The sequence below is a fragment of the Pleurodeles waltl genome, chromosome 10 (assembly GCF_031143425.1).
Source record: "Pleurodeles waltl isolate 20211129_DDA chromosome 10, aPleWal1.hap1.20221129, whole genome shotgun sequence".
Taxonomy (NCBI): Eukaryota; Metazoa; Chordata; class Amphibia; order Caudata; family Salamandridae; genus Pleurodeles; species Pleurodeles waltl.
The window spans coordinates 639,201,356-639,225,301 of NC_090449.1; the positions used below are offsets into that span (position 1 = coordinate 639,201,356).

Sequence of the window (23,946 nt, forward strand, 5' to 3'; positions counted from 1 at the left end):
ACCATGCAAATTGGAAAAATGTACAAATACCTATTTCCCCTTGCCCAATAAATGCTAATTGTCTAAAAAAATAAAGGCAACAAGCTGCACATCCCTCCAAATTTATCGGAACATTTTATGAACACATAGGGTGGTCTAACACTATAACACATCTATTGCCAAGATAAGCTGTAATCAGGAATCACGCACAATTGGAACACATACTTTCTTCCCTCTAGACAAAATATGAGTGGTTGTCTCTTTGGCTAAGGAGTACTTAATACCAGCAGCAAGCCTTGAGGAAGTCCTGTAGTGGGATGAAACACGTGTCGGCTGAAGTCTTAAATCATTGGCTGAAATTACGTGAAGGCTGGAAGGCTGAAATCTTCAATTATTAGCTGAAATTGTGTAAAACCTGACAATCTTCTGCGGCTGGTTGAAATCATGTAAATTAGAACTCAATGATCAAGTTATTTGAAATTATGAAGTGCCAAACATTTGTTCTTAAAAAGTAGTCGTACTGGATACGGTTGTATGAAGTTACAAAGAAAATGAGTGTGTGCATTTGTAAACAGTCTTTTTTATTCTAAACTGATTTAGTGAAAGGAAAAGTGATTTACACCCGGATGTCTGAATTTTTTTTCTTTCTTATATATGTTCTATTGAAATTCACCTATGCAATTGAATTACTTTCATGGTTATACAAAATACCACGTTAACAATAAGATTCATAGTAATTTGTGCTTGGTGTACTCCACTATTATATGCTATTTGTCTGCTGCGCATGCCTGAAAATGTTCATACATTTCTAAGCTAATGCCTTGGAATTTTTTTGAATTTCCAAAATATGAGAACATTTAAGAAAGCAACGTACTCAGTTTTCAAACAACAAGATACTCTTGATACTACATAGGAGTTCATCAGGAGTCAGGCAGAGGGGTATGCCCAGGATGGTCTACCCTATTACAAGTTACATCTTGGGTGTAGAAAAGCAACGGATTGGACCAAATTTATTTCATCACACATTTTCCTCCCGATGGAAGCAAGAGGAAAATATGCACAGGAACGGCCTTGGATTAAGGGACTTTAAATTGAGGGTCCTCTTTCATTGTTTCCATTTATGCAAATGTTTTACTGTTATGCTTGCAGGGTGAATGCTCAGATTTTGTGGGTGTTCATGGGGTGCTGAGAGACTTTGGCTCTCACTCAGGATTGCACTTGAACTGGGATAAGTTGAATGCATTACACATTACATGCTTTGGCGTCGCGCTTCGCACCAACGTAGGTCATGTCATTCATTCAGATCGGGGCGCTTTGGTCAGCCTTCATGAACATTGGGCAGCTGACATGGGCCGAAACCTCACTGACACTTATTGGACCAGTTTCTTGACCTTAACCACCTGGGCCTCCAATAAAACCCGATTTAAGTTTATTCAGTTCTATTATTTGCACTGGGTGTACCCGGCTCCCAGACAAAACGATGTCACGTTTCCTGAAGCTCATGGGTCGTATACAAATTGCCAGCTGGAGTGTGCTGACTTTCATCTTATGTTGTGGGATTCCCCAACACTTACACCCTACTGGGACACTGTTCTGTGTCTTACCATTGTGTCTACAGATCCCAAGGCCAATCTGTTCACTACCAGATTTGTGTACCTAGCCCTCGTCCTCGCTAGGCGGAATTTATCCTTGTCTTGGAAATCTCCCATGGGCTCTTCTCTACAGGGATGGAGGCATGAGTTACTAAAATGGGCTGAGTGTAAGGGAACACTGTTGAAACTGAAAGCAGAGAGGGGTCAACATAGTCCTGAGCATCCAAAGGCATGGGTTTTGAACTTTCATGACTGCCCGGACATTGACGATCAGGGGCAGTTTCTACCTGCTCCAAATGAAGACTCCATCAGTGAGTGATTGCTCCATGTGGGCTACTCTGGGGCCCCGACTAGTTTGAGGGTTGGGCTCGGGCTGATAGGACTGGGCAAAGATTGTGAGTGGATGTGATGAGTTGAGCGGTCCCCTCCTCACTCAAGTACTGTCTGTGTGATTGGCCAAGTTACTCTAAGCTCCCCAGTGGCAGTTTATTCTAGTTTGTATTTGTTGTTTGACTGTTTTATCCCCCTCCACCCCATCTTACATCTCGTCTTGTTTGCCCTTTGCGCTGTATGAGTATCTTTTGTTTTGTATTAGGTTATTTTTCCCACAGGCGACTCTTTTGTTGTAGACTATTGCTTTTTCCTGCAGCTATGTTACTGTTTTCTGCTGTATGGCTGCAAGATTGTTTGATTTTGACTGCCTCTCTCGCAGTGGACTTATGCATGTCAGGCAATACTTTGTGTCAATTGACGTACGCTGTGTTAACAAAAATCCTTATAAAATGTTAAACAAAGAAATCCTTGGAATTAAGGAACAAATGCAAAATTGAACACAGTAATTCTGTGTCTTGCATGTTTTTCTAATCTCATGAGCAAAAACAAGTGCTCAATAACTTGAGGTGTTGGGGGGAGTGATACTGCCCAGAATTGATGACTCTAGCCCTTGTATCTCCTCCTCTAATTACCAGACGTCTCTTAATGGGGTCTAAATTGTTGTTCTTCCAGTGATATTCGTACGGAATAGGATAGGTAATATCACAGGTTACAAAGGCTGTTTCTATTTTTACCATTTCAATATTTAATCAACACTCTGTTGTATTTGTCACATAAGCAGTAAATGGTTGCTTGTTTGTGTGCTTCACGTTGTTTCACTGTTCTGCCTCGAGCCCCACAGTCACTGAATCAGCAGGCCGCATGAGTTATTAATGTTGCCTATTTATTTTTACCCACCACAGTAAAGGGGTTGCCTCCAGCTGTCTTAGGGCTATTGATCCTATTTGCCGCCCATTAGCATCGTTTCTGCAGAAATAATCTGCCAGTGTGACAGAAGATGGTCTTGCAACACACTGCTTGAAGCGCAGTGTTAATATGTTCTCTAATTAGAAAGCAAATGAGGTGATGTGAATGTATTTAGAATGCCATTGTTAAATAGGCAGTATTCGTTATTTCTTAAATAAAATAAAAAACTTTTCCTATTTACGGCATGATGGATCATTACATTTAGAAGAAAGTCATGCAGATGTCAATTACCAGGGGGGAAATGGACTGTAGCTTTAGCCTTTCTTTACTGGTGTTAATTTGGTTATAAGTCACAACATCCAATACATAAATATCGACCTGCGACAATGACTTACACAGTAGCGTTAAGATAACTTTACATCGGGGAGAATAAATGTACTATTCTCACTCTACACTTACTACCAAGATGATAGTGAGCATGTCAATATTTTCCGGGTGATATGGTGACTTTACACCTCAATTTTCGATTTAAAACTTTAAAATCTAACACAAGATGCATTCGTGCACCTTACAGTTGCCTCTTTTGTGGCACCCTAAATTTAGGATGATGTGGAATATATATATATATATATATATATATATATATATATATAGTAGTTAGCGACCAAAACTCCTATAAATTTCTTCATTTCTTCATTTATGAAACGACAATAAAAGGCTGAAATAAGAACTTCCTGGAGTGCGATGGGTCACTTTGTTGAAGAAATACATATATATATATATATATATATATATATATATATATATATATATATTTATATATATATATTTCGTAGGTAGTTATAGTTAACTATGTTGCAGAAATAATTTATATATACTTAAATTCATCTGTATGTTACTGCCATCAGGGTGTACAGACCAGTGTATAACATATTACCTAGGGGCATGGCCAAGTGAGCCATCTTGGCGGTCGCAATCAGCATTAAACGATCCTGCCTGACAGCTGATTGTCCCCACCAGGATCTAAGGGTGGGGTCGACTCAGGGTGAATGAGAGGGGTCCGCTGGGGCCAGTGGTGGGCCGGAGTGGTGGGGGGGACACACTCCTGGAGACAAGCACGGAGTCCGCCTGATGTGCCTCGATTACAGGAGTGCACATCATAGCCCTGAGGACGGGCCTGTCAGATGCATGAGGCCGGCCAGCAGACTGTAGCTGGAGGTCGGCAAAACGGGCAGTGGCAGGTCCCGAGTTGTGTGGGGGCTCAGTTGCGGCTGGTGTCCACAGCCCGTGGCCCGAAGGAAGACTCTTGAGAGTGGGGCCCCATCACAGGACAAGTATGGGAGGTGCCGGCGTGTAGCCTGGTGGTAGCAGTTGGAGGCCTGGGCTGTCACTGTCGGGGGCCTCATCAGTGGCCCCTCCACCCCCCAGCTGCGTGATCCTGAGTCTGGCCCACCCTGGTGGGCCCCGTGCTGGATTTGGGGCACGGCATGGCAGAGGCGAGTCACCCCCCGCAGATGCCTGGGAGGGCCTGGACCCTAGGGACCCGGAGGCAGCGGTTAAGGTTAGCTGCACAGGGGCCAAGGGGGGACCCTGCCTCTGTGCGGCCCTGCCTGCTAGCAACATTATAGTGCAGAGGGCCTGCTTCTGTGAGAGACTGACCACTTGAGGAGGGACAAGTGAGAGAAGGATCCTGGAAATGGGCCGGGACAAACCCACCCAGTCTAAGATAGCCCAAACTAAAATGGATCAGTACACAGCACCCACGGACTCTAGCACCGGCCTGACGCTGGGTGTGGCCGGGGAGGCAGACAGAACCCGACCCTCCCCTACCGGACATGGCCTCGCTTCTGAAGGCAATCCTGGACTTCCGGGAGGCAGTGGAGTCCAAGGTGGATGGGGTCCGCATGGACCTCTCCCTGGTGTGCAAGATTTGCGACGAGTGGCTGAGAGGGTGACTGAGGCTGAAACTAGAATTTCGACAGTGGAGGACGTAGTGACCGCCCTTCAGACATGGGTTACTCAAAGGTGGCCGGTCTAGAGGAGAGGGCCGAGGACACAGAAAATCAGTCACGGAGGAACAGTCTTCGCCTGGTCAGGTTGCCGGAGAAGCTAACAGGTGGCAGATTGGAGGATCTCATGGAGACCTGCTTTCGGTCATGGGTGTTCGAGGGCAAGCTCTTGAGTTGCTTCGTGATGGAGTGGGCTCATCGGGAGCTCACCAAGCGGCCTCCACCAGGGTCCCCTCCCCAGCCGGTGGTGGTCTGCCTCCACAACTACAGAGACCGTGATACTATTCTGCAGGAGGCTCGCTTCCAAGGGGAAATACGCTATTCTAATTTTTTTTTTTTTATTTTCCCAGTCTATACTCGTGCTGTGCAACAACACAGGCGATCATATGAGGATGTTAAGCAGAAACTACGGGCCCTGAACATACGCTATATGCTTCTCTTTCCGGCTAATTTGAAGATGATCTACGGCAATTCCTCCCTGTTTTGTGATACGCCGCAGCTGGCATGGGTGACGTAGCAACAGGAGCTGCATCCTAGGAATGGTTTGGTAGTGGATCTCACAAACGGGGCTGAGGTTCAGCGCCCGAGGCCTGGTGTCAAGGTGTGCAAGCGCCAGAGGAGGTCCAAGCGGAGGCGCCCCTGGCGTGGCAACAGAAGAGATGCCTCGGTGAGCCTGGCGCCAGAAACGGATCAGTGGTAGGGGGAGACCCGTGATTCCTCTCTTTCTGACACTCCGGTTATCTTCGACTCCAGTGGGGGTCCTCGTTGATGGGACCTGGACATGGCCTAGAGCTGGGGAACTTTGACTGTCATTGGCACCAGTACTGTAGTATGTCTGGATGGGTGTACTGTGGTCTTGAGCCATCCCCACCATGAGAGGGTTGAGGGATAAGTCTGTGTTTCTGTTCAAGGGTGGGACCTTAGGCGGAGAGGAATTCCTCTCATTGAATGTTTAGTACTAATGTATTTAAGCTGTAAGGCGGATTATCTGTACGTGTGCGGGGCGTATCCAGATGTAGATTGCCAAACTCCGCCACAAGTTACCTTAGGTTAAGATGTTTGGAGGGCGGCAGATGCTTCTTGGTGGAAATGTGTGGTGGAGGGATCTGGGGGGGGAAGGGCACTGTTTTTGTTCATGATTACATGCTGTTTTCAACTTCACAAGCAGGTTTTGTGCACCACAGTTGTTCCACACAATTACGCTCTCCGACACAGCCACATACTGGGTGACGGAGTACTAGCGTCTGGCTGTGTGGTCAGATATTTATATTCTCTTGAATTGGAAATGTCTGGAAGAGCACCCCATTTACCCAAACTGGGCAGTGGGATGTTGATAAAGGAGACAGATCATTTGGCGGCGCAATGACTCCAGCTCCATATGTGCCAGGATTACCTCCATGTACTCCCATGAAATCATGTTGAATGCTTTACACAAATCTATGAGGCGAAGGGCCAGGGAACCATTGGAGCCAACGCCATGAGATAGGGCTGCCTGAACTCATCGGATACAGTGACACGTGCTTCTGCCGGGCATAAAGCTGCATTGATCCGGATGAATGAGGTGGGTCAATGTACGCACAAGACGTAACACCAGTACTTTGGTGTATATTTTGATATCAGCATTGATGATGGGGATTGGCTGATATTACGCACATTGGTCCGGAGCCTGCCCCCCCTTGGGCAGGACCATGATGGTGGCACAATCAAGTTCAGGGGGAAAAGTCTCAGTTGACAGGGCCTCACCGTAAAGATTCAGGAGATGAGGTACCAATAATGAATGGAACCTTTTGTAGTACTCTATTGGATATCAGTCTGGTATGGCAGTTCTATCCTCACTAAGCTCCGAAATGGCAGTATCTACCTCCTCCGCTAATAGTGGCTGGCCTAAGTCCTCGGCGACAGTGGGTGGCATAGTTGGGACCAGGAGGTCCCAAACCAGGTAACCCTCCTCCACCAGGTGCAGGAGGGGGCCTTTAGCATTCAAATCCTGATAATAGGCTGCGAAAGCCTGGGCAATCGCTTCCAATTCCACTTGGGTGTTTCCACCCTAGCGCGTATGGCAGGCACCACTCTAGTTGCTGCCCCATGCGTTGCCAACCAATAATGCAGTTTACCCTGACTTATCGCCCATCTCATATACTCTCCTAGTCGCTGCCTGCCAACATAGTTTAGCCTCCTCAAGAGATATTTGGCGTAATTCTGACTGCGCCAGGGCATCCGAGTCTCTAGCTCGCCCCTGTAGCTCCAACATCTTAGTCTCGATTTGTTTGCAGTGTGCCCGCTGGTGTCGCTCCTGCCCACGAATATAACTTTTAATAACACCCCTCATTGTCAGCTTGCAGGTCACCCACACCGTAGCTCCTGAGGCCCCCGAGCCCAATCTGCATTAAAAGAAAGTCTTAAGTTCCCCTTCTACAAAACTGACAAACTCTGGGAACTTCAGATGCCACGCATTGCGCCTCAAGGTTGGTCTATGTGTCTGATACTTGACATCTCAATCCGCAAACAGCAGGGCAGGGTCGGATATGCCCCTAAGAAGTATGCGGACTGACCTCAGATTCAAAACATCCATCGCCGGAAACCATACAAGATCAATACGGGCCTCGGTGTGATGGGTGGTGGACCAATGGATGTATGCACGAGCACACGGTTGCCACACCCTCCACACATCACAAAGCCCCCACGAGTACGCCCATGTCTTAAGGCTCGTCGATCGGGTATGTTGAGTGGCGCTAGGTTCCGTAGAAACATCCCAGGGCGGATCTGGAACCTCATTAAGGTCACCCCCTAGCAGTGTAAAGCCAGCTGGAAGTGACACCAACATTGATCCAATCGCCGCACAGGTATCCTGCAACAGATGTCGGGGAATTTAACAGGATATCGAGTTATATAGCTTGACCTCCATCTGACCCTCTACTCCAATGTACCTCCCAGTGGGTCCTCTTGCACCTTAGTAACGACCAATGGTAGCGACCTATGAAGCAACAGGGCCACTACTCAGGACCCTCGCATAAACCCCCGAGTGGTAGACCCTTTTGTATCCAAAGCTCCCCAAAAAGGAGCAGCGAGTTTCCAGTAGGTGCATCTCCTGCAGTAGGACAACCCAGGGGGCGTGTTTCTTGAGGTATTTAAGTACTGCGGTTTGTTTAATGCGCTCTAGGAGCCCACATTTTCAAAAAATATTCAACGCTTACTTCAGCTGCAGTCTGGAAAGTTTCGGGATGATCCGTCGAGCTGAGGCTGAGAAAAAGGAGGGTCCCAAAACATGTTTTCCCCATGTTTATTCCCACAGGGTTTTTGAACAGGACTACAACCCAAACCGCTGGATGAAATTACACCAAATTCAGCAAAAAGGCACTTCTTGGTCCTGAAAGCGCCCTTTTTGTTATTTGGTGCATATTCTTTCAGTAGTTATTGAGATATTAAAGAAAATGCTAATTTTTAACTATAGGGACACAAAGGCTCTGCGAGCCCTCTCGATCTTGTTCTGAGATCTGATTGGCTGCCAACACTTGAACAAGGAAGTGTTGACAGCCATCTTGGGACTCAGCTTCAGTCAAGTCCCTGAAAAAAAAGATGAAAAGTAAAAAAAAATGGGGCCAGAGTAGGGACATCCTGACCCGTTAGCTTTGGTGCTCGGGTCCCAGAGGAACCCCGCCAAGCAAAAAATCATTCATTTTTAAAGTTTCACAGAGAGTCACGGTGGACCTGAGGATCCAGTGAAAATAAAAAAATAAAAACAAGAACAAGTGCAAGGCTTGCTCGTTTTTTGGGAAAAAGCTCCTGGTTGGGCCAGGTCCTGTGGGAATTGTTTAAGAAAAAGGAAGGGTACACACGTGGCCCCCCTTATGAGGCTTATTGAGCCCTGAGGACCACCACCTCCTTGTGGCTAAATAGTTGTAATGGGGGGCTGCCTGGACCCCTAGAGCCCCATGGACCACCACCTCCTAAGGGCAAAATCAGACTAATGGGGGAGCTGCGCAGGTCCCCCTCCCCCCTGGGTGCCAGGGACCACAATCTCCCCAGGGCCAAATGAGCAGTAATAGAGGAAGCCTCGCGAACCCCCCTGGGCCCTGGGGACTACCACCTCCCGTGGGCCTAAATACATTTTGGAAGTGGGAGGTGGGGCACTTGCCTCCCCTTCCTGGGCCACATATGGCCCTGTTGACCACCACCTCCCGGGGGTCGGCCTGTGAAAACAGAAGGAGGAGGGCTGCACATCCCCCCTCCTGGAGCCAAAACGGCCATGGGGACCACCACCCCCAGGGGCAGCTCCTGCTATGTCCTGGGCTGCCTACTGCTGGGACACAGCTGTTTGCTCTGTCTTGGTGGAAGCTTTGACAGCTTCTGCTAAGTCAAAACAAACACAACTCTGCTCCCAGCAACCAAGAGCTGTCAAACAGCTCGTGCCTGCTGTGAGCGGAGTTTCTGTCTGTTTCCCTGCCAGTAGAGATGCGGGCAGGGAAACAGACGAAAGGATTGCTCTCACAGACACAGAGATGCATGTTTAGCAGCTCGCTGTCTGTGACAGAAATGCCAGCTCCTGAAGGGGGCGGGGAGCCAGCTGGGACCGCTGGGGCATTCAGACTCCCCCTAGGTCCCAAACACTCGAGTCTGGAGTGCATCATCTTACTGGCTTGGTGGTGTTGTTGGTTTCAGCTGGTTTCAGCGGGGTGACTCTGTCGGCAAATTTGGTGATCCAGGTGGTGAAGGTTTAGATGCCGTGGTTGAGGTCTGCCATGGGCTTGGGTTGTGCGGTGCCTAGGGCCTGTTCCCATAGCGTCTCAGTTACCTTGCCCTGGCTTTGGTGGGGAGTGCTTGGAGGTGGTGTACTGGGAAGTGGGGATGGTAAGTGGTTGATGACATGGTTGGTCCAGGTGAGTTCAGTCCCATGTGTGAAATAGATTCTGTCGCTGGGACTGAAGGTTGCTTTCTGTGTGTGTCCGTCTTTGTGCATGAGCTTGGAGACCAGATAAGTGAGGCTGATGTTGCCGAGGTTCTCTATGAGGGAAGTGGAGTTGGGGTCGTTAAGGTGGAAATTGAGGTCACCGAGTAGGGCTTAGTTGAGGGAGTCGATGGCGAGGGGGGGGAAGAGGTTGACGATGGTGTAGCAAGGGGCTGGACATGGTCCTGGGGGTCTGTGTGCGAGCGCACCTAGCATTGTGGTGTTGGCATTGGTCTGGAGTCGAAAGTTGAGGTGCTCCACGAGAGGCATTGGGTTGTTGTCGGTGATGGTGCATTGGATGGTTTCCTTGAAGACGATGGCGATGCCTTCTTCATGTTTGTTGGTGTTGTTTTCAGTGTATCATCTTGTAGTCGTCAGGGGTGGCCGTGGTGATGTCGGGTTTGAGGAGGGTGCTTGCCATGTTCTCTTCCTCAAGAAGGAAAAGTTCAGCATTATCACTCTGGCTTAGGTTCTTTCTGCCCTGGACCCAGGAGAATGGATAAATAGTGTTTGACTTGCAGGACGTTTACTTCCACATTCCCGTCCTGCCTGCCCACAGACATTACTTACGACTCATGGTAGGCCACAAGCATTTTCAGTTCATCGTGCTCCCCTTTGGCCTTATCAGCACCCCTCAGGTGTTCACCAAGGTGATGGCGTTGGTTGGAGCTCATCTGTGCATATCAGGGGTTTCAGTCTTCCCTTATCTTGATGACTGGCTTTTGAAGGTGGGATCACCCAAGCTGTTATACCCCTCCTCCAACCTACAACGGACCTCGTGCATTATTTGGGGTTCATTATAAACGTGCCAAAGTCACATCTGACTCCCTCTCAGATGCTCCCTTTCATTGGAGCTTTTCTGTACACAATTCAGTTTCGGGCTTATCCTCCAGAGTGCCGAGTCCAGCATATTTAGGCTATGATACCGATGTTTCAGCCTCTATCCTGGATTTTGGTGAGAATAACCCTGAAGTTGTGAGGCCTCATGGCCTCCTGCATCTTGCTGGTGACACATACCAGATGGCACATGTGGGCTCTGCAGTGGGACCTGAAGTTCCAGTGGACATAGCATCAAAGGAATCTCTCTGACATGGTATGTGAGATCTGCAGTGATGGCTAACGAACCACGTTTGGATAAGTGGCAGATCCGTATCCCTTCCCCAACCATATCTGACAGTAGTGATAGATGCGTCTCTCCTGGTATGGGGTGGCCACCTGAGAGAGGCTGAGATCAGAGACATCTGGTCTCTGGGGAAGTCTGGACCCACATCAATCTGTTGGAGCTCCAGGTAAAAAGACTAGCATTGAAAGCATTTCTTCTCTCTCTCAAAGGGAAGATAGTGCAGGTGTTCAAGGACAACACCACCTCCATGTGGTACTGCAGCAAGCAGGGCGGGTGAAGTCATGGGCCCTTTGTCTAGAAGCTCTGCGCCTCTGGACATGGGTGGAACACCAGGGCATTTCTCTGGTGGTTCAACATCTGGCGGGCTCGCTGAATGCCAGAGCGGACAAACTCAGCCAACAATGCTTGGTCGATCATGAATGGTATCTCCATCAGTAGCTGGTGCAAGGTCTCTTTCAGCAGGGGGGGAGAGCTTTGGTTAGATCTGTTCACCTCTGCACAATGTCAGCAGTATTGCGCGTTGGAGTTTCCAAGGCGGCACTCGCTCTGCAATGCTTTTCATCTCGAGTGGAGCACAGGCTCCTGTATGCCTTTCTGTCCATATCATTTCTGCCCAGAGTTCTCAAGAAGATGAAGAACGACTGCTCTCAAGCAATCTTTCTGGCTTTGAACTGGACACGAAGAGTCCGGTATCCTGAGCTATTGAGCATGGCCATCGATCCTCCGATCAGACTGCCCCTTTGGCAGGATCTTCTGTCACATCAGCAAGGGATGATTCTCCACCTGAACCTGTACAGTCTTTGCCTACTTGCGTGGAGATTGAACGGCTGCACTTGTCAGCTTTTGACCTTCCACCCGAAGTCTATAACGTTATCTTGGCAGCCAGGCACCCCTCCACCAAAACGGTATATGCCTGTTGGAAGAAATTTGTGGCATAGTGCACATCAAGTCTCTTGAGCACCTCTCTGCCCTTCTCTCTGAGGTTCTATCATTTATACTTTCATTGGACCAGTAGGGCTCTGCTTTGGGTACTCTCAAAGGTTTGTTGTCTGCAAATCTCTAATTTGCCTGATCAGCCTTCTATGTTTAAATCTCCTATTGTAAATAGGTTCTATAAAGGCCTTACTCGTATGTTTCCTCCTTCCCCATTCATTATGCCCCAATGGGATTTGACTTTGGTTTTGACATTCCTCATGTACTCTCCTTTCCAGCCTCTCTGCAAATGTCCTCTCATGCTTCTCACTTTGAAAACAGCCTTCCTTGTGGCCGTAACATCTGCCCACAGGATGAGTGAGCTGCAGGCTTTGTCATCTAAGCCACCCTAACTTTCTATCTATCCTGACAAAGTGTTCTGGCTGGATGATCAACTCTTTGTTGGTTATGTGGGTGTGAAGAAACGTTGGGCAGTGCAGAAGTGAACCATCTCCAGACGGGTCAAACTTTGCATTTAAATGTGCTAATCATTGGCTAAAAAGCAACCCCCTGAGGGCTTGCATGCTCATTCTACCAAAGCTAAAGCTGCAACCACTGCATTAGCATGCAGAGTTCCATTCTTGGACATCTGTCAGGCGGCAATATGGGCATTTCTGCACATGTTTACCAAACACTACTGCCTGGACAGTCAGGTCTGTAGGGATGGGCACTTTGCCAATTCGGTCTTGCAGGACTTTCTAGTGTGATCTTAGTTTGAAGACCCACCTCCTGGGATGGTATTGCTTTGATATCTATTCTAAGGTAAGGAATCTGCAACAATATGTCTCTATCAGATGGTCAAGTTACTTGCCTTCAGTTATAACTTATCTGGTAGAGACACTATCTAGTTGCAGTTTCCTTACTGACCCATCCTCCCTGCTCCGAGAACTGATTTTTAGGGACAGGGACTCCCCTTTCGGGGCCCTAGTTTTGATGCACCAGTATTCTTCGTGGCTCTATGCTTCTGGGCTGGAAAGTAGTGAAAAGAAACTGACGTCAGTGCACCTGGGTTGCACCTCTATAAGACCCAAGACGTCATATCCGGCGCAGATGACGGCAGACTCAGAGACGATAGATGCCACCTAACAGTGCACAGGCGTGCTGCTCGAGAAAAATGTCCGGATCAGACTGATGCCTGGGGAAATTCTAAGATACGGAATCTGCAACTAGATATTGTTTCTACCAGATAAGGCATTACTGAAGGTAAGTAACTTGTGTCCGTTATGGAGTTGAAATAATTTTATGCTCATAAATATATCTTGCATAACACCTTTAGATTCTATAATATGAAAACATATTGCCCTCTCAGCTAAGAAATCTCCCCAGAGTAATACATGTGCAAAATACGCTGTTGGTGGAGACAGCTCTCTCAGCTCATACCTCTCATTATGATAATGAATGTCATTTGTAGAGTGTAAAATGGAGAATCCTCAATGGATGTGATTTCCTTCTGCTATGTGTGCTGCCAGATTCCGGCGAGCACACATAGGAAGAGGAAGAAGCGGGGAGAAAAAACATTATTGCACCACTCTTATGCTGGGGAGGCGTGGGCTTTTGATGCATTCCCCGGTTTACAAAACCTTGTAAATCTGGGAATATGTCAAAATCTGTGGGTGTTTTGTGGGAACACCTATGCAACACCAATGGAAGGCCTCCCCGGCGCAAAGTAAGGCAATGCAGCGACTTGTGCTGCGTTGCCTTACTCCATATCAATAAGTCCATGTAAAGCCACGCAAAATGGCATTGTGTGGCCTTGTAAATATGGGTGTGCACCCTGCACCACCTTGCATCAGAAAAAGTGATGTACTGGCAGTGCAGGCTGCTTGTAAATAAGCCCCCTAGTGTGTACATTTGAATGTATGGACACACTCATCTCTCTCTTTGACATCTGCATATTGGGTCATGCTTGTGTAGAACAGTGTGCTCAAAGACAGAGCTCTGTTCTGAAATTTCTCTCCAGAATGACAATCATATATACTAAAATGTACAAAAGAACTGCCCTCTCCACCAGAAGACAGCAGTGTGTACTATACTATGAGAATTCATAGCCAAAACCTGCCTCTTGTATAAAAATCTATAGTCTACAGTGGGAAGAAGCACTACTCTCTCTAGAGTACCTTAGACAGACATGTAAATCCAGGAGCACAGTTACAGTTCCTGAAGAATAAACTGCCACTTTAAGTCAACATTAGAACACTGTAATAATTTTCAAATCTTTAAATTCTATTAAGGAAACAAATCAGTATTAACATTTTATTAAGAAAGACAATTTAGCAACATAACAAACAATAAAAACATTTGTAAATACAAACATCAGTCAAAAAAAGTAAAAAATGTAACAAACTATTTACATTTTGTCTTTCCTCTTATTAGTAGGCATGAATACCTCCTCCCCCTTTGCTTCATTTTCATATTTAGTTTCCTTCATTTCAGCCATCTTAGCCTGCCAAGAAATATCTCATTTAATATTTTTGTTCTGGCAGGCTAGGTGGCACAGGAGTATGTTAACAAATATAGGCAAAAAGGAGTTCAGCCAGGAAACTAGAAACAACCAGGGCATCACATCATTTACAGGAATGCAGAAGTAATGCAAATGCAGTCATTTAAAAGGATAGCAAACACAAACTATACAGTTCTTCAGCTACCTACACATTCTTTTAACTGGCAGATACAACCTCTCCCCAGTTGCTCACATCTCAAGCATATAACAACCCTCCTTTAATAAATAAAGCCCTTTTATGCTGCTTACGTAAGCTGATAATTATGAAATCAAAAACAAGTATATCAAGTAAAACAAGCAGAGCTACACTGAACAGCATGCTTCAAGGGTATAAATGTCACCAAAGACATTAATAACAACATCATTTGTGCAATAAAAGTTTTTTTCCCGACTTTCCACACAGTCAGTCTTTCTTCCAAAGTAAAATTGTTTTTTTCTCCGACATATATTGTGTGACATGGTACTTCAGTTTTTCAGAACTTCTGTATTCCATTTTCTCCCTAAAAAGAAACAAAACAGTCAAAACGTTGCATAAAGTTACAAACTGATCGATAATGGATAACAATGATACATCACTGCATTCTGTGAAGATTTCTACATTTTTTCACCCACAATCGCATATTTATATGTACTGCACCACTAACTTTATATTCCTTTCTGTTAAAAAAAAATCGACAGTATCAAACACAGCATTTTTTTTATCCACAATTAAATTAGAACATGTCTTCAAACAAGGTTCCATAACAGTTTGTAAAGTAACTCATTCCTCTTTACACACCTTTCCTAACAGTGAGTACAGTGTTTTACTCTAGAAATGGCAAAATCTCCACTCAAACATCTCATTGGGGTAATATATGTGCACAGTATGGTTCATAAAAGCACTAGGCCTTTTATAAGCAAATTGCATATGCTTTGTTTGATAATTTCAGAAAAACAACCTCTTTTGCTTACATCTACATACAGATTAAACATTTCATTTATAACACAACATCAAATACTTGCTGATATCTCTCCACATTCCAAAGTCTACCTCTTAAAATCTATATTAATAAACATGCACCTGTAGAAACAGCTTTTGACTTACTAAACCTTGTATAGAATATATTTACCAACAGTAGTGCACTAACTGACACTTCTCAACAAAGTTTGTAATGTATGTTTCTAATTGCCTGAACTTAAAGCAGTTTCTTATTTGCTGATGAAGAGCCCAGTCTGTCTCAGGTCCAAATTCTGTCACTTCTATTGAGCACAACTCCAATGCCTTCCTTTAACTCCAAATCACCAAGAACAACCTGAACTAACTCTGGTTCTGCACCCAATGACATCACAGCATTTCTTCAACCATGCAACAAGAAGAATAAATATTGGTTAAGCTTTGGCCCTTTTTTTCACTTCTTCCCATACAACCTTGCAAGATTCGTGGGATCGTAATCACCTTGTGGAAGGCCCAGTACATTTCCATGGGAGTCTTGCAGGTTGCTCATGAGATCAAAAGATCCCCCTAAAAATTAACCATCTACTCATCCCAATACCTAACTCACACACTTTCTCTCAAAAACAAGCACCAGAATATCCATTAAAACTTACAGAGTGTATGAAGAGCTCATCTACTTCTTTTTTTTTACTTAATCACGATTTAGTAAAAGTCCTGCAAGATCCTACAAATTTGTTCAAATCAATATACATTTATTTTCTTCACAGTAGTTATCCCTTAGATAACTCCTCTCTAAACTTAGGGGGTGCAGCATGCCTTTCTACTACCTCCTTACAGAGCCTTTTTACTTCATTTCCACAACACCTCCAATATGTCACAGTAAACAGTAACAATGGCCATTTCATTTCTAACGTTCCAACAGCTAGCCAAACAGAGCTATCAATCTCCTGAGACTCGCTGGAGCCTCTTGCTCCCACAAGAGTGGGAAGGCTCAATGGAAAAATAGGCCTCTCCTCCAATCACAGGCCTCCATTGTTTAATTCCAGCACTTGAAGGAGGCTCGCAGGACTCTTGCAAGCCCAACTGCCAAAATATACAACTATTTTTTAACCTCATTTTCTCAAAAACTACTAAATAGTTATACACAGAATCACAAAAAGCACAATCTGCAGACCAAGATCTATCCTCCTGACGAATTTGGTGTAATTCCGTCAAAGCAGTTGTTGCTGTAGCCTGTCTGTAGAAATCTATGTACAAAGCATTCAGATTTTATGTTTTGGGACTCCTCTTTTTTCTCAGCCCCAGATTGACGGAGCTCCCTGAAACTTTCCAGGAAGGAGCTAAGGTACATTAACTTTTTTTTTTAAAGATTTGTGATGTTTTTCCAACGGGCCAAAGTTATTAGCAGAACAAGAAATGCTCTATCAATGGAAAAGCAGGCCTAACAAAAACTACCTTTGAACTAAAATAAAACACAGAAATTCATCCTTTGTAGTTAGCAGAGCCAGCTGTAACTTGCACCCCACCATGCACTGCTTATGATCTCACATATGGCATTACTCATGATATGATCTGTTCCATCATTTATGACATCACTAATGACATCATTCAAGGTTCTTTTGTACACATTGCTCTTTAAACAGGTATACCATTAAATCTATGAAATTAAGTGCAAAATAGCTCAGAATAATATGAAGTGTCTTTGCTGCTATCATACATACAACCCCCATAGGTAAAGCAAACTGGCGTTATTTGTAACAATGACCCTATACCATGCACTTCATGGGTAGCTGAGGTCATGTTAACAGTGAACCACAGATGAAAGGTTAACCTATCTTGCAAATGGTGTTCAATCTGTATATAACTGGTCAGGGAACACCACGTTCCTCCAGATACTCAAGCCCAGTCACAGAACTAATGCCCTGCTATGGACACTCTTTACCTGTATCAAACCTCTGACAGTGACTAAACCTATATTGAGAAATGACGTTGATATGAGTAGAAAAGTGGCTCCTTTTAACACTGTTTACTCTATGGAGAGAGTTTACTCTGTACTACACTATTTGCAGACAGTGAAATACAGCACTGAGTAATAAAACTATTTGCTGAGCACAGTATACACTCTATGTGAAACATGTTGACATAGTGGCTTTTCTCTTGAAATAACATGGGTCTGAAGGTGCTAAAGATCATACTACCCACAGCCTTCATACTGTGGGGAAAACTTTACAGATAGCCCATCTTCTAAAGCAAAACATGCACATGTACATAGATTAGTATGTGGTGCACACAATCTTCTATTTTAAGTAAATATTGTCATACTGAGCCAATTCTGTCTAATAACTCAGGGCTGCTTACAGTACTTAGGATCTCATTACGACTTTGGCAGTCCAACCACAGGACCGTCTAGGCCACGGGGAGGATGCCACCGTCATGTTGGTGGCATCACCCAAGCGTATTACCGGCATTGTAATATGCGTTCTCGCCGGGCTGACTGGCGGGAACAGTGCTAGGATATGAGCCTTGGCTCCTTTAGGGATATCCTAGCACTCCAGCACCCTCACAAGGCGCACTGTCTGGTGCTGGGTCACGACTGTGGCCCCTGGCACTGGCTTTCTGCCAGCCTTTTCATAGATTGGTCCCCACCACGAAAAGACTGGCGGAAAGAGGGGTTGTAATTAGCCAGACAGCGCTGAGATATGAGGACTGCCAGAGTCATAATCAGGCCCTTAGTATGTAATGCATAGAATTTTTGCCCTGCTGGAAACTTTTTCTGCAGTACCAAAAAACATGTGTGGAACATAATGAACGCAAGTTAACTGTCACCTGCACATAGAGATGCTCTTGAATACAAAGATATATAACGTGTTCAATACCTCTACACACCAAAGGTGCATTAAGAGCACATGTGTTTTGTAAACACTTATACTGACAAGCAGGACACAGGCTATACCAATTAGGTAGAAAAGTAAAATGGTAGTTACCCACCACTATGTAAACTATCAAACAGACTATTATACTCAGTGGATGAAGTCATCAGCGATAACATCTCAAATGACATCACTGATGACATCATCCATTGAGTGCGTTAGTTTGTTTTATAGCCCAAAGCACCACTCACGGCTATCTAATCATGCTAGACCAAGAGAAAGTCACCAATTGAGATCTACAGTGTTGTAGTGCAGATCAGACATGGTGACCAGGTTAGTTCCACTAAAGATCCTCTTGTTGACGCAAAAGGTCTAGCAGATGCTTTGCGATGGTGTCCCCAGGAGCAGTTAATGCTGTAGCGTGAAGAGTCGGGCAGACGGAACTTCACGTTTGTGGGTTGGGTGAGTGACAAGGGTTCAGTGCCAACAGGCTCGTTCTCAGTCGTGAAGAGCACAAAAACTTCAAACCAACCACTCTGAGGCCACACCAAGGGCCCAGGACCTGAGGGGCACCACTTGGTGGTCAGGGACCTCCTCCAGCTCAAGCTTGGTGCTTTTTAGGTGGTTTTGAGTCTGTTTTATTCTTGTGGCTTTGAAAAGGAGGCCAACAGACTAGCCCTTGGAGTCACTCTGGGAGTCCTGGGCTCAGATGCAGGTCCAATCCCTCTGCCTCAGGCCAGAGGGTGGCAGGGCCGTAGGGCAACAATCTAGCAAGGTAGCAGTCCACCAAGGCAGTGGTCCAGCAGAGCAGCATGCTAGCAGCATGGCCATCCTTTCAGACGCACAGCAGTCCTTCTTCCTGGCAGATTCTCCACAGGTCCAGAAGTGTAGTGAAGAGTTGGTGTCTGAGGTCCAGTATTTATACCTGGCACTGTTCCTCTGGAAGGTGGGAGAAGCTTTTAGAGGTTTCCCTTTGGAGTCTGCAGGGATCCTGCCTTCTCTGTCGGGGCTCCAAACTAACTACCGGGATATGCAACCCTTTGTATAAACACAGGCAATTCAAGTGTAAGCAGGGGTGTGCCCAGCTCCGCCCTCCCAACCTGCCAGTGATAGCCAATCCAGGCATAAATAAGCTCTCAATTGTGTGTGGCTTTCCAGGAGGAATACACAAAACCCACATGTCAGCTACACCCAGTCATGCGACCCAGGGGCAGGCTTCAGGCACTCAATGGCTCAGGCAGGTAAATTCCAACTTTCTAAAAATGGCATTTAAAAAAAATGTAACTTAAAATCCAACTTCACTGGACATACATGCTGCCAATGCATGTCTAAGACATGTTTAAAGGGCTACTTAAGTGGGAGGCACAATAAGTGCTGCAGGCCCACTAGCAGTATTTACTTTACTTTTCCTAGCAATATGCAGTACCACTTTACTAGGGACTTATAAGTAAATGAAACATGCCAGTTGGGAATAAGCCAATGTTACCAAGTTTTACCTGAAAGGTAGAGGTGGAAGAGTTTGAGTACACTTCCAACAATGAATGTAGCCATTTTAGCAGAGTGTGTCCTATGCTAATTTCTCCACAGCATATGATTGATATATTGTGGTACAAGGTGTCAAGACGCAGTGGAGAGATCTGGCAGGATTACTCTTGATGAGACTTCATGGTTGAGGATGAGCTTGATTTTATCACGTTCTGTGACCAGCACAAATTCAATGTCACCTCCTGTATGAAATCCCACTTACCAAGCATCTAGAGAGAGAAGGAGTCCCCAAGGAAGGTAAATAGCTGAGTAGCTACTTTTGTAGCATTGATTTTTGTGACTACAATATCCATCTTTGTCTAGCTAAGAGCTTTTGGTGCCAAAAATTAAGACTTTGTTGGAAATCATGACCCACTTATCCAAATTTAAGGAACCCTCAATGGCTAGTGTAGCCTGCTATGTCATGCTGGAGAAGTTTGGCTTCAAGAAAAAATACTGTGTCCCAAGGTAAAAAGTTTGCTTAGTGTGACCCGGCAAGCTTACCTTATCATGAAATGGCATTGAAATCCTGGTGAAACACAATCATTGACATTAATTGGTGCTTTGTTGTTTCTTGGTGCTGTTTAACCTAAAATTAGAAAATGTATAGCTCCAGTTTCCTCAATCTAATTTTGAATAGTCTGTCTTATTTTGTTTATTACATTTCTCTCCTTTACATGAAGTGTATTTTGGAATGTTTTTGGGTCTGATTTAGATGTTGAGAGTAACAGTCCTGCCGTTATCTTTTCAACTGAAAACCCATCTGCTGCCGCAACGGTCCAGCCACCGTATTTAAATGTTAGCGGTCCTGTAGACGAAAGTCTGCATTTGAACCGCCGCCTCCACCAAGAAAGACCACTCATGTCAATGGCGCAATAGGGAAAAGTGGCGGATGGCGGATCCCCAGACACCCTTCCCTCCGTGCAGAGATGGATGTGCCTTACCACCAAGAAAAAAGTGGTAGTACGACCTTCATGTTTTAGTTGGCGGATTGGGGTGTAAAGGCAGTGAAAACGCACCTTTTCCCCCCAATCCACCCCATCTCCACTGGACATCACTGGGCAACACCTGCCATCGCTCCTGGCACTGACCCACAGAGGAAATACAACCCCCCACCTTCGCCTGACTCAAAGGTAGGTATGCAGCATTGCCAGGGTACATTGGGTGGGCACTGCATGGGAGGTCGGGCAACTGCAGACATATACATGTCACATTTTTTTTTTTTATCTCAGTGACATGCATATGTCGGGGGCACAAGTTTGTCACTCACAGACAGGAGGGACACTGGTACACAACACATATCGCACACATACACAACTGTCATTATGTTTCCAGTATTCATGGGCAAGTTAATGCTGGCACCACAAAAACGGTACATTCACACCTGTGAACTGTGTCTGTGTGTGCACATTGCCAGGAGACCTGTACCTGTCATGTTCTGCTGTGAGCTTTGTGTGTGAGTCAGGACCCGGAGTATGTGATGTGGTTGTGTCTGTATGTGTGTTACTTGTATGTGAGACCAATGTTATAGTGAATGTTGTGTTGCTGTTTGCCACAATCAGGTGAGTGTTGTTGTGAGGCAGGTGTTGTCATGCTGTGTGTAGTTGTGCTTGTGTGTGAGTGTGTTGTTGTAGCTGAATGTGTAGTTCTGTTGTTTGTTGTGGTTGTGTCATGTGTGGGTGCAGTATAAATATTATGTGTGTTGTGTCATGGATGTATGTCAATGTTGGTTTTTGGCATGTACGGGTTGTGTTGTGTTGGAATGGCAATGGGTTATTGTATGTGGTGTGTTGTGTTGTGTGTAATGCTGGGATACACATATGGCTAAGGGGAAGTGTGTGTGTCACCTACCTCTTTTCCATAGCCCCTGCCATTGTACAAAGCCCATTGGGATCAGCCGCCGTCTCCCTCTGTCAGCAGTCCATCACCATTCAATCGACTTGCAGATCTGTAACATCTAAATACGGCGGCGAAACGCAGTTGGCTTGACAGTCTTTTTGGGTCCGCTGTTGACACAGCTTGGTGGTAACACCACCAACATCTAAATCAGGCCCTATGTTTGATTTTCTCTCTTTAATAATGTTTGAGTGTTGCCTAAATACTCACTGCACATTTCACTGGGCAAAAAGCCTTTCTCTGGTATCATAGCTGGCTGGGGTTGAACATTTTTCTTATAGAATGTGTTTTGACTTAGCAGGATAATATATTGCTACAGGTGAAAATTCTCCACTCCCAAACTAAAGGTACACAATTTCACCGACAGTAATGTTATGTATGAGGTCATGAGTAGTTCCTAATGCAGGGATACGTTATAGATTGCTCAGCGTATTATTACTGGAGAAAAAAAGTATAAAATGTGGCAGATCAGTTTTGTGACACTTCAAACTCAGATTCATCATCTTAAATATTAGGTGGATCAATATGGGTAGCACACATTAATTTGGGAATATCGAGAGAAGGATGTCCCATTTTAAGTCCTATAGAAATTTGTGCTCTCTTCTACAGAAAACCTGCTGAACGGAATACCACCAAACTTGTCATGAAGACAGAATTTTACTCAGAATAAACTATTTTGTGTTTTGGTGACCTTCCAATAGATTTTGAGATATGTGCATTACAAAAACATGTCTGGCCAGCTTCTTATTTTGATTGTTATTATGTGAATCAATCATTAATCTGAATCCTACGAAAAATATTTAAAACATATTCTAATGTGATCGATGTCATGTGATCTGCAGTGCCTTAAACAGTAAATTCTACCATTAGGCTCTACTTTTTAGTTTTGCATCTGTACTTTTGTAGAGAGAATGTGTATGATTGTGTTATTTACCACCAGGGTGTAGTTGTATTTATTTAATTAAAACAATAATTTGTCTGTCTGTTCACGACTGGTACATGTCATGGCATTCATGTGATCAAAAAGCCTGAGAACAACTGCAGCACTAGGAAGCCCTGAAGAGGCAATAGTCATTTGTGAGCCGAATTTAAATTGTCTGGTTTTCTCTTCCGCAGAATTAACTATGCAAATTATCAAGCCTGCAACCTTTGTGGACACAGCACACTATCCCCTGCTGCTCATAGTGTAAGTATTTAGCGATACATCATTTATTCTCTATCAGTCATTTATTATGCAATATTGCAGGAGTAATTAGACGGTGTGCAGTTCCTCAAATATTCTGTAAGTATGTTTTCAGCATGATTAGGATCATCAGATTCCTGTAATCACGTGCACTTTTACAGTCTGACATAGATAAAGTGGCAAACATATACAAGCAAAATGTTTATGTTCGCTTTATCTCAAGCTGTCGGAGGGCAAAGGGTAGAAAAGGCGGCTTTTTGGGTCAAATAATAGTAAATCTGAAACGAATCTTCCAATGACAGACGGATGATGTGATATCGATGAAATGGACAACGAGGTTTGAGCACTCAAAAGGCGCAGTTTGGGTTTTTTCTTTGACGGTAACAGGAAGAATGCACACAGGGCCGGCTTTAGGACCTGTGGTGCCCTGTGCGACAGTTTATCTGACCCCTTGACCTCCTCCTCGGTTTCACTCACTACCTTCTGGCAAATGTGCCCCTCCATTGCTCCCCTTTCACATACATTCATGTGTTTTAAAGAATTTGTAAAGGCTGGCTTTACTAATCCACTCAGCTATCCACATAAAATATAGGGATATATTTAGGAGCCCCTAGCGCCATTCTAACACCACGTTATTGTCAATTTTTGATGCTAATGTGGTGTTAGAAGACCAAAAAGGCTGTGCCATATTTACAAAATGATGCAATGCATGCATTGCACCACTTTCTATCCCTTTGCGCTACATTATGCCTGCGCCAGGCATAATGTATGCAAAGCTGGCATTCCCCCCCGTGAGATTTCTTTGCTCCATTTTTTTCTGGCACTTTTATCTCCTCCTCAGAACAGGCGTTAAAAGGAGGATTCCTTGGTTACAATGGGCCTCTGGGTGCTTTGCAGGATTAGCATAAAAAATGTTTACGCTTATGCTGCAAAGCGCCTGACTAGCGCCAAAAATTCTGATGCTAGTCCCCTAACTACCACCATGGTGCGCCACATTTTAAATATTTTAAATTTTTTAAAAAAGACGCACACATGGTGGCTTTGGGGAGCGCGAAGGTGTGCAAGAAAAGTATCGCTGCACACACTTTTCTTAAAAATACCCCATAGTTCTGTTTTTTGCAGCGGGAATATTAACCCTGTATGCTACTTTATGTTGAGTAAAAGCTGCCCTAGGCAAAAC

The 23,946-nt window shown here is 45.0% G+C and overlaps 1 protein-coding gene across 3 annotated transcripts in view; it reads left to right on the forward strand.

Annotated features, from left to right (window-relative positions):
* DPP6 (dipeptidyl peptidase like 6) overlaps positions 1 to 23,946 on the forward strand; it is a 1,951,083-nt gene that overhangs the window by 1,823,166 nt on the left and 103,971 nt on the right. For all 3 annotated transcript variants that reach the window (XM_069211130.1, XM_069211129.1, XM_069211131.1), the window contains exon 19: positions 22,700 to 22,769. In XM_069211130.1, coding sequence (XP_069067231.1) covers positions 22,700 to 22,769 — 70 coding nt within the window. The remainder of the gene's footprint in view (positions 1 to 22,699; positions 22,770 to 23,946) is intronic.